The sequence below is a fragment of the Molothrus aeneus genome, chromosome 15, assembly GCF_037042795.1.
Source record: "Molothrus aeneus isolate 106 chromosome 15, BPBGC_Maene_1.0, whole genome shotgun sequence".
Lineage (NCBI taxonomy): Eukaryota > Metazoa > Chordata > Aves > Passeriformes > Icteridae > Molothrus > Molothrus aeneus.
In genome coordinates this window covers 9,865,562-9,877,236 of record NC_089660.1, presented here as the reverse complement: position 1 = coordinate 9,877,236, position 11,675 = coordinate 9,865,562, and the positions used below count along the sequence as shown (strand labels likewise).

At 42.3% G+C, this 11,675-nt stretch overlaps 1 protein-coding gene across 1 annotated transcript; it reads left to right on the top strand.

The window, feature by feature from the left end:
- Nucleotides 1-2,341: 2,341 nt before the first annotated feature.
- Nucleotides 2,342-10,088, top strand: UBE2B (ubiquitin conjugating enzyme E2 B). Its single transcript, XM_066560056.1, has 6 exons — nucleotides 2,342-2,461; nucleotides 5,500-5,580; nucleotides 6,323-6,348; nucleotides 7,375-7,464; nucleotides 8,659-8,747; nucleotides 9,521-10,088. Exons 1-6 carry the CDS (start codon nucleotides 2,418-2,420, stop codon nucleotides 9,647-9,649), a joined length of 459 nt encoding a protein of 152 aa, XP_066416153.1. The 5' UTR covers nucleotides 2,342-2,417; the 3' UTR covers nucleotides 9,650-10,088.
- Nucleotides 10,089-11,675: the final 1,587 nt, after the last annotated feature.

Here is an 11,675-nt window from a genome sequence, read left to right as displayed (position 1 = left end):
CCACAAATATATAAATATATAACATATGCCCTATCAAATTGCATTTTTAAAAATATAAATAAAAATTGAACTTGAAACAGCCATCCTGATCAGGAAGTTGTTACATCCATCCCAATATTACTCAAGAAGGAACACATTATTTACTGTTCTAGACCACAGACTGTGTAAGGATTCTTTCCAAGTGTTTGAAGCACTGATACAGTCGATAGCTTTAATGGTTAAACACAAAAAAAACTCTCCAGGAACCAAATGACAAAGCTAGTGTTGAAATTGTTGTTTCCACTCATCTCTGGAAGTCAGTGGGTTACAAGTACCTGATAAATTGAAAACATTTGAACTAAAATTCCCATAGTGACATTATAATGGCAGTGATGCATTTAAGTTCATTAGGCAAGGAAGTACTGGAAATAATTATCAGCAGATACAAATCTAAAGTGGATATTTAGTGCAGATTTCATTTTGAGACATATTAAACCACCTTCACAAGGCCAGAGTCTTTTATTGTTAGTTTGGACTGATTTTTTTTAAGTAGCTTGGGATATATTAATTTTAAAATATATATGTGCCATGCAATCAACAGAACAGAAATTGCACCTAGTTCTTCAGAGGAGAAAAAAAAAGCTTTTAATTTATTATTAAAACTACCAGCTACACATGTTACTGCCAGGTAGGATTAAAATATTCCATTCGATAACATCAATACACTGTTCCCTGGTGGTGTCAGAGGAGAAGAAATATTGTCCTTGATGAGATATTGCTGAAAAAGTTCCCAAGCCAGGTGGCAATACCAAAGGTTTCAGATGCAGCTCCAGCTTGGTGCTGCTGTTTGGTTTTTGTTTATTTCCCTGCACAGGCTGAGGGTGACTTGGGCTTCAAAGGGCAGAGAGCTGCCCTGGGGACAGAGGATGCCCTGTCTGGGCTCTGAAGCAGTGCCTGCTAATACTGAATTAATTAAAGTTGTTAAGTGACCTTCATTTTGTGTACAGGTCCAAGCTTGCATTGGTTTTTACAGATTGCTTTCTGCCTTCCAAGTTAACAGGAGCAAAATAAAAGCTGGATAAAGGTAAAGGAGCAGTGGAATGAAAAATGGGAACGTGTGTGGTGGGAGAAGGAGAGTCCAGAGGAGGGGATTGCTTGCCAGGAACCATTCCTCACTAGTGTGGGGAATCATGTTTTAGTGGCTGGGTTATTATAGTTTCCTATTACCGAGCCTTTTGGAAAAGCTTGCTCCCCTGCAGTACCAGGCTTTGTGTGAATTCCTCACTTTTGGCATCTGACTATTTGCACTAAGGTGGGACATTGGATTAAAGTGGTCTGAGTAAATCTTTGCAGAGTTAAATCCCATCCCATGTGAAATGCAGATTCCTCTTCTAAACAACCCAGATACTGGTGCTGCTGCAGCAGGGCTGGCAGTAGCTTGGTGAAAAAGCAGCACTGAGCTTTGTGCTGTTAAACCCTGGGCTGGTGCTGTTCCACCACCTGGATGGCTGGAGGCAAAGGGAACGGGCAGGGGATGCAGACAGTGTTTATTTCTGTCATTTCATTATGAGTCCCATGATGTTTTGACCTCCTTACAATCATCTGAAAGAAAAGCAGGGAGGCACATGAAACCACACAAATCCAAGTTCAGGGATAACTTCCAAGACTGCATGCAAGAACTGGGTCACGACTTCAAAGAGACCTGCTCTGTCTGTTGGGGTAATGGGATTTTTAAAAAGGGCTGAGAGCCAGGACATCAGTCTGTATTTAGAGGGAACTTAAAGAAATGCTGAGGGACCCATATGGCAAAATGGACCATTATCCCAAATTAAAAATTGATAAGAACTAAATTTTTAAAACATCCAGTTACTGCAAATAGTGGGAGCGGGCTGAATACACAGCACAGAAGAATCTAAACGTACAACCTTGTAATCTGACCTCGAGTAATTGTTTGTGTGCTTTGCACAAGTTCAGCTAAACCGCAGTGAGCTGGAGTGCCTGGCAAGGAGAAAATCCCAGGCTGAAACGCTCCGGGAGCGTCAGGCAGCGCTGCTGCCCGGCCGGGCCCGGGTGCGGCTGTGCTGGGTGCGGCTGTCCCGTGGTGCGACTGTGCTCTCCCGACCCTTTCCCAGACAGTGTCCCCCCCGGCATTTCCGGTTCTCTCCCGACTCTCTCCCGGACCCTTTCCCCGGCCCGGTCCCCCCCCGGCATTCCCGCTTTCTCCCGACCCTTTCCCGCTGCCTCCTCCCAAACTCCTCCGAGGGCGGAGCCGCCTCCCCCCCCGCGTGATGCTATGGTGCGGTCCCACCCCACCCCACCCCCCCGCAGGCGCAGTGGTGCGGCCAGCGCAGGCCCCGCCCCGCGCGCGGAGCCGCCATTGCGGGTTGTTTGTGCGGGCGCGCAGCAGCGCGGGCGGGAGGCGGCGCCGCGGCTCCGCCATGTCCACCCCGGCGCGCCGCCGCCTGATGCGCGACTTCAAGAGGTGAGCGGGGCCGGACCCGCCGCTGCCCCGCGCCCGGGGCTGGCACCGAGCCTCCCCGGGCAGGGGAGCGGCAGAGCCGGGGGGAGCGGGGGCACCGCCGGGGGAGAGCGGGGTCCCGCCGGGCAGCGCCGGCTTTGTTCGAGCCGCCTCGCCCGGGCGCCGACGGCTGGGGGCGTGTGAGGATCGGAGTTGGAGCGGTGTCTGCGGAGCCGGGAGTGCCCGCGGGGTCACGGGGCGCCGGGCTGGCGGGGCTGCGGGCCCTGCCGGGCCGGGCCCGCTCCGCTGGCAGGGCCGTGCCCGTGCCCGTGTCCGTGCCGGGCCGCCCGGCCCGCACCCCAGAGTGCGGCCGCAACCCGCCGGCTCCGGCTTTGGGATAGCTCGGGTAGAATTCACAAGTGTTCCGGGCTTGCTGATCAGGGGATCTCTCTGAAAATAAGTTTGTTGTGATAGGCACCTGGAAACGAAGCGCAAAGAGTTAGCGAACGCTTCGTTTGTGTGTTATAAGAACCAAAATGCCCTTTAATGTTTTTATGCACAATCGTGTGATATCGTGTTTAAAGTTTGCAGTCGTGAAAATTCTTGTGTAATATACGCGAACTGCTAAAGGAGCAGTTATTAGTTGCACTTTTAAATGTTAATGACTGAACCACTGACTCTGGAATAAATTATTTCCAGTCTGACACGTAAACATACTTAGAACAGAGTGTGGAAAAGGGTGGGAGGTTTCCTTGTAGGATGTACAGTAAGAGTTCTCCAGGCTGGGTCGCTCAGGAGTAGTTGGAGGTGAGTCAGCTTTGATAGTGTCTCTTTTTTTAGCATAGCTATGTTATACCAGGCCCTGAAAACACATCAGTAAACACTTGACGTGTATTGTAGTTGCTTTACGTGGCTGCACGTAAAGCATCAGCGACAAAAGCCTGATTCGTGCATGTGGAAGCAGGAGGAGGTTTTTGGGAAGTGGAGCCCTCCCCTGCTGTTGTGTGAGTGTTGGTGTTTGTTAAGTGGGTGTTGCTTGATTCCTGTTCAAATCAAAACAGGATATTCAGACTTTTTATTGTATTTGCTTACACAGATGAACCAGTGATTTTTTTTCAGGCTGACTAACTCAATTTTTCAAGATTGCAATCAGATGTGGGTTTTATGCTTTTATATTCCTACAAGGAATGGTTCAATAATTTTGAAGTTAAGGCTGGAAAGAAGATTCTAAAGCTGTGGAAGAATATAACCAAGTAGACAATGTAAATCAAATCCATTTGTCATATATATAGCGACTTTGATATTCCAAAACTTATGTAACTTTTTCATGTCAGTTTTTGTTTTACTCTGCTCTTTTATGTTGCAAGTTTTGTATTTGTTTCTTATGTTACTTGTACTTCATACTGAAAAACCAGACAGTGTGCTGTGAGCTCTGATTCACTTCATTAAATATAAACTGCTTTTGCATACTGTGATTGTCAGGAGCAGTGAAGAGAGAGGAGTTCAGCAGATTTCTTACCTCCTCTAATTTGTTTGAATAAACCAAAATAAATAAAAGGTTATTTATTTACTTTGCTGATAAAAAGGGAGTACTCAAACCACATTTTCCCTGCTGTTTAGGACTTTCATGATTAGTCCTGGTTGCAGTCCTTGCCAGATCCTGTCTGTAGTTAGACCCTGTGACAAGCAGGGTGCACACGTGCTTTGAAGTTGATCTAAAAGCCAAAGTCATCTCCCAGATGCATTTGTCGGGCTAATGCTCAGGCACTGCTGCTGGCCTGCAGCCTGGCTGTCACGTAGGAAGAAATCCTGTTCCTGCTTTCCCTGACCAAAATAGTAGGTGGTTTATGCTGTTGATACTCAGCTGTCTGGACTGTGTGTGCTCAAAGAGCAGAGATGTAAACACAGAGTTTAAAGAGGCTCTGTAGGGCAGCAGCATTGCTCAGCATCCATGGTGTTACCCCAGGCTGAGGCAGTGCAAGTGCAGGGAGGATTGCCTGCCTGTGCTGCTGACAGCTCTCAGTAAATCTGCATTTGCATATGGCATTTAGTTAGAATTTGTCCCTTGGTCTGCAGAGCTTTTTGTAGTGACTTGTTTATACGTGTGCTGTGATATTACCAAACCTCATGGTAACGCTCAAGAGTTGTTTGTGACACAAGAGCAGTCACTGCATTTTCCTTATTCTTGTATAACTGTGGAGGTAAAACAGGTGAGGGGAGTAGGAGCTGTCACTGAGGGGGTTTGAGCAGGTGGATTGATTGGGACCTGCTGGTGTACAGTTGTCAGGGTCTTGTGATCCTTAATATGGATCAGTGATGGGCACAGGGGGGGCATTTGGATCCTGTCCTTTGGCTGCAGTACATATTTCTGGTTCAAGTTTGTGAAGCTTTCAGTGAGCAACATGCTTTTGCCTAGTCTGAGGATTAAGGAACTAAAAATAATTTTAAATGTTCCTGTAATTGCTTTAGAGATAAACACATTTGTGGGGCTGGTAAGAGGAAGTAGCAGCACGCAGGTTTCCCCTTTGCTCTCTTTTGAGGCAATCAGCTTGTCAGTCAAAATAGGCTTATACCAAATATAGCCACTTGTCATGCATGGATCTGGGGATGCAGGAAAAGCTCCCCTGATGGTCCCTGCCCTGAGTCCCTTGTGTGTGTGTGCCACTGCCTGGATTTCAGCTCTTGCTTGTGGCTGCAGCTTGTTCTCCTCTTCACTGTGGCAGCCAGCAGCAATTGCTCTCTCATAGTTCACAGTGTAGCACCATAAATCCCAGCTGTCCATGGTGCTATAAGTTATTCTTACAGTTAATCCTTTGCTCCCTGAACACTTAATCAGACCTCTTATGCCCTTGTGTCTCAGTGTAAAACATGAGAAAATCTTGATGTGCATTGCCTTGTAGGTCTGTCTTTCAGAGTGTTGATAATCTGCATGGAATGCTTTGTGTATTCTCTGATCTGGAATGAGAAAATGTTTATAAAATGTGGATATTACTGGTAAGTTATATCTGCAGGTGGAAATATTTCATATATATGACTTGTCATTCTATGTTTGTAATTCTTAGATTGCAAGAAGACCCTCCTGTGGGTGTCAGTGGTGCACCATCTGAGAATAACATAATGCAATGGAATGCAGTTATATTTGGGTAAGAGTCTTTGGTCACTATGAAATTCAGTATTAGAGGGCTAAATATGACAACCTGATGTTTATATTTACAGTTATTATCTTGTTACATGTATGTAAAGTCAGTAAACTTAAAAAAATAGCCAAGGTAAAAATCTCTTTTCACAGATAACGGGGAATGGTTAGGAAGGAAAAAAACTAAATTTTAAATTTGTTCAGCTTTTTTGTTGAATAAAGCTTGCATGTGGCTTAATAAATAGGTTATATACTGTGTTATGAAAAATAGGTTATACATGTGTTATGAAAAAGCAGAATTCTTCTTTAAAGTACATAAGTGCCACATGTTCTCAGCCATTAAATCCAGATGTATTAGTGATTGGATTGAATCCTAGTAGGACAGGGTACAGGATCTGTCTGGGAAGTTACAGTATGGATCCTGTGGAAGAGGACTTAATATCCTTTCATCAAACTGAAGTGTGCTTGCTAATAATCTGCTCATTTGTTCTAAACTAGTCACCTAAAGGCCTTTGTATTGTTTGGGATGATGATAAAGTTGATGTCCCAAATAGCAGGTGACTGTGGGACATGTCTTAAATACAACAAAGCTCTCAGAGGTTACCTCTGGATGCTTCTCTAATAATTTAAATTATTGCTTCTGCCTGTATCTTGGAGAGGATGAGAAAGAAGATATACATTTATTGTGCCTGTGTGGAAGTAGGTAACGATCACTTTTAACTGGAGTTATTTTTTTTAAAACCTTTCAGGCCAGAAGGGACACCTTTTGAAGATGGTAAGTTGCTGACTTTTGTATCCTTTGTCATTCTAATAAATGTTAACAGTACTAACATTGTTCTGCTTTTGAAAAATAATAGATGTGTATCATTTGAAACAAACCAAGTAAGTGAAACAATGAGGGCTACAAAAATATATATCTTAATCTAAGCGGTGTCTCATTGTGCTGGCTCATGGTTGGTTAGAAAACTATGAAGCAATGCTTCTGTCAAGGCTTTTTCATACATACCCACAAGAGCTTTTAGCAGGGATTATTGGCCTGACACTGCCAGGTGTGTTTGCACATCTCTTTAGCTGAGCTCAACAAGAGCTTTTCTCATTTCATCTTTTGGCATGTTTGATTCATCACTGTTCTCCTAATGAAGAGCAGGTGAAAAACCTTGAGGTGTTCTCAATACAGATAGAACTCAGTGAGGTTGAGGGAATCCCAGATTTGTACATAAACATGAAAGCTAGTGTGTAATAACCCTCCCTCAGGCATATGTGGAATAATGAGTTTAATAATTATAGTATTATTGCAGTAATTGGCAGCAGATGGGTTTTTCTCTGTGTTGGGTTGGAGGAATTACAGTAAATTATTCACTGATCCATAACAAAGGTTTTCAGTGAATCAGTTGTGAGCTCCAAAGACTGAGATTGCTGATTATGAAATTCCAGTGTTTCTTTGCTGGCACCACAATGCCTTCTTAATGAAACGCCTTAAAGTCACCCAAGTCCATGGGCTCAGCATCCCTGGGTCATGGAAAAGTGGGATAATGTTGGATACTGCCTTTGCCATGTATGCAGTGAGTCTCCAAGCTCCTACCCAACCACTACTGCTGGGTTTGTTACTCTAAGCAGTCATTCCATAGTTCCAATATCACTTGAAATATATGAAAAACAATCAGATTCAGTGTTGGGGTTTTTTTAGATATGGTGAGGAGAAATACTGTTCATGGAGCACATAAATTAATTTGTTGTCTATGTTCCTGGATATGTTCTTTTGTTGTTAATTTTCTGATTTTATTTATCTTTGTTTGGACAGGTACTTTTAAACTAGTAATAGAATTTTCTGAAGAATATCCAAATAAGCCTCCAACTGTTAGGTTTTTATCAAAAATGTTCCATCCAAATGGTGAGTAAACCATCTTTATTTAGCTGTAATACTCATTAAATATTACAGTGTGGTCAGGCATTCTCTGCAGCTCCAAAATGCTTAATCTCTCTTCACTGCCATCTCCTAAGTAGATGTCTAGGACAGCAACTGCTTGATGAAAAATTGAGAGTTATGATGCTATTAAGAAGCAGCTATCTGCCTCTTACTAATCAATATATAGCCTCAGTAGCAAAGCCTGTGAGTATTTTCAGCAGCAGCAGCTGCACTTAGGTTGGTTTAAAGAGGCAGTTCTGGCTGCAGATTCCTGCCCACTTCCATTTAACAGCAGCCATGTCTGTGCAGCCACAGCATGAGCTGCAGGGAACTGCTGGAGCCAAGTGTTAATTATTCCTGCCAGGTGAGGTTTCACCCAAGTCCCTGCTTTCATCTGGTGCCCTGTGCCCACCAGGACAGCACAGGGAAGAAATTGAGGATGCTCAGTTGTAGAGGAAGAGTCTGACCCCATCTCAGTGATGAGGGCAGCTATGAGAGTGCACTGTGCTGCCTCCCCCAGCACTGATAGGTTTTGCTGAGTGCAGGAAAAATCCTGCCTGCTGCTCCTCTGTAGAAATTATACCTCACATACTGTGCAGGCCAGGTTGTCTCTGCCACAAGGTCTGTATTTGTTGGGAACAAGCTGGAAGACAAAGGTGTAGAAGTTTGAGCAGTGAGTCTCAGGTTCATGTGAGCTCCATAGGACTGATAGGTATCCAGACAGAAGTAGGATTTCAGGCACTTTTCCATATTTTCTACTGGTCTGCCTTGGTGCCTCTCATAGTGAGTGTGTGAAAATGGGGCAGGAGCTGTCCCTGCTCGTGGTGTGATGGTGTGAGGGGTTCCACTCCTGCAGTGGAGCCTTGCTGCTCTCTGGGAGACTCTCCACTGTGACCCTGTGGGTCAGGCACACTGGAGGAGCAGGACACCAAATCTGCCCCTTCCTGTGCTGATGCCATAATCTTCAGACTTTCCTTCTTTCCCTCTTGGGCATTCTGTTAATTTCAGTAATAAATCTTCAAAGTATGTGTCAGGCCACAGAAGATGGTGAGGCAAACTGCTGTCCTCTTTCCTAAAGCATTAATAATCTCAGCACAGACTGAATTGGAACAATAACTCTGCCCTGAGCAGTGCCATAAATCTGACAGTTTCTAAGTGACACCTGTGTTGTATTTACAGTGTATGCAGATGGCAGCATATGTTTAGATATTCTTCAGAATCGCTGGAGTCCAACATATGATGTTTCATCTATTTTAACTTCAATTCAGGTAACTTTGCATCTGTTTTACCAAATAATTATGTTATTGTTGGTCTCTATTCCAGAATTCACAGCTCAGTCATGAGGTTAGCCAGGTGTCTGTATCATGGGGAGCTTCAAATCCTTATGAGCTAAGCAGTATTTTTAGATCAAATAAAGACAAAGATGCTAGGTAGTCACTGATTCTGAGATACAAAACTGCTATTATATATTTTTGCACAGGAAAGCAGTTACTGGTTTGTGTTCATTTTTAACTGTTTTTACTCAAGATAGGATATCAGATGCAGAAAATTGCCTCATGTTTGAAGCATTTAACTTTACTGTGAAGCCCTCAAAGGGACAATATTGCTGAAACACACTACTTGGAATAAGTAAAAATGGCCTGGCACAGTGGAAGTGCACAATTCCTTTGCTTCTGTGTGATTTTCCAATTTTTCAACAGTGATGTTTTGTAGTAGATATCTTAGCCCTCTTTAGTCCTGAATGACAGTATAATGTAATTACCAAATAGTCATTTAGCTCCATAGTGCTGACTAGCACAAACTGTCTCTGTTTGGTTTGTGAAGCTACAAGTGTGTGCAGCACTGATGCTTAGGCAGGATGTAATTTGTGGGTCAGTAATATAATGAGGGGTGCCTAACCATGAGTTTAACTAGGTTTTTTAACTGGACCATTCTGAGTTGTGTCTGCCTCTGAAACACATTTGACTTGAAAGTAAGTTGATTTTTTTTCTTGATTTACATGTGTTGGTTTGTCTCACATTATATTTTCCCCTTTTTCCAGTCTCTGCTTGATGAACCCAATCCAAACAGTCCAGCAAACAGTCAGGCAGCACAACTTTACCAGGAGAACAAACGTGAATATGAGAAAAGAGTTTCAGCTATTGTCGAACAAAGTTGGAATGATTCGTAACAGCTGCTGTGTTACTCTCCATCCTCATAATCATTATGTACAATTTAACTCTCAATAGAAAGGCTACCAGAAATTTCAAGTGCCACAGTTCTATGAATTTGCATAAAAACTCATTTGCAAACAAAATTAAGCCCTCCAGTTTAGGGGAAGCTAAAAGCTTGTGTATCTCAATTAACGTCCTTTTTATTGCATGGTAAGAACTAAGTTATTGCTACATAAATTTGTAATATATCCTGTTTGTATTTTTTTTCCAAGTGTATAATGTTGGTGTGGAGTTTTCATGACAGAATATACACATTTTGTAAATCTGTACTTTTTCAAATATTGAATGCCTTATTTTTGAATTCTTTAGATTTTTAAATTGGAGAAAAGCACTTAAAAAGTTTTTATATATGAATATTTCATGTAAAACTGTTAAATACATAACCTTAGTGCAAGACATTCTGCTCTCACTCTATCTTTTTCCAAGGGCTCATTTTTTTGTCCATGCTGTTGATACCCTGCACTTTACAAACAGAAAAGTTAATCCACAATGCAACTGTCTTCATGGCATGTCTTTGCTTCTGCACCACAGCTTGACTTGATTCATTGTGTCCTCAGTTGTATGAGGAAGAGACATTTTAGTAGCTGCCAATTACAAATGGGGAAACAGATGTTAACTAATTTGCTAAAAGTCCCACCTTAAACCAGCAGCAGAATGGCAAACATAACCTGGATGACCAGGCTTGATGAGAACATATTCTAATAAGTTTTATTTTTCTGAAATATTGTATTTTACAAACCTGGAAACGTTGTCATCTAAATCTGTCCTATATTCACATAGTGATACTGTAATATAGTTTTGAATATCTTCTAATAATTAAAGAGGTTTCCCATTAGTTTCCCTTGGGGGGAGGGAAAAAATTAATCACCAACGAAAGAAAACATGTCTGCAGATTTAATGGAGTTATTCTTTTAAGCTGGACTATGTACTGTGTGGTCAGGTCTCATGTCTGTATCACAGAGGCTCCACATATTCTTGAATTGACAGTTTAAAGAACTTTGGCTTTGTTTTTGTAAGTGTTGATGTGGTGGTAATTTCTTACTGTATTCTGTAAACCAGGCTAGCTGACTGCAGTAAAGAATTAAGCCATTTTTTTTTCTTCCAGGATTAAAATTGTAACAACTTTTCATAATTCCAGCCAGCATTACATATATATTAAACTCCCCAAATCCCCTACCAAAATACAGCTCAGTGGTGCCTAAAAAGCAGTGGCAATTGATTTCACCTAGAAAAGAAAGTGTTGTTTATTTGCAGCAGTCATTACTAGAAGTTATTCTCAATGCACTGAAACAAAAATATCAATTTACACCTCACACCTGTTTGTAAAGGCCTATGGCTTCTAGGAGCAGCACTCAAGTTTAGAAATGGCACTCAGAATACTCCCAAACCAGACTCTGACAGTAGCTTGTGGAGTAAAACTGCTGTGCCTTGGATAAGCATTAGTGTACACAGGCTCAGAATATATCAATCCTGTGTAATAACTTTGCTCTCATTAAGTCAGTTTGCTTTCCTTGAATTGCTGGATTTGTGTTTAAGAATTTTTCAGTCTATGTCTGATTAATAACAGAAACTCCAAAGGATCCAATTTGCTTTTGGTTGTGGTGAAGTTTCAGTAACACTGGCAAATTGGTGCTACGTGGCTTAAAACATCAATGCAAAGATTTTTTTGTTCATGAATTTAACATGGAAAAGCTTCCCCCTTCTAAGAATTAATCTAAACTTTGATTTTTTTTTAAATTTGCCTCCTCTTTCAGTATTTTTGTTCCTTTGACGTATGCTTGAGCTGAGATTTGCTGTTCATTAGCATTCACATTAATTTGATTTTTCCTAAACAGCCAGTTTGGCCCAGTTATAGATTGATGACGCTCAGAACATGTTTTTGTGTCTCTGGGATGTGTGAGAAACAAAATTGGAGCAGGGGTTTAATTAATGATGGGCACTGCAGGCTGCCTGTGCAGAACCCACCCTGTTCAGGAGCAGGTG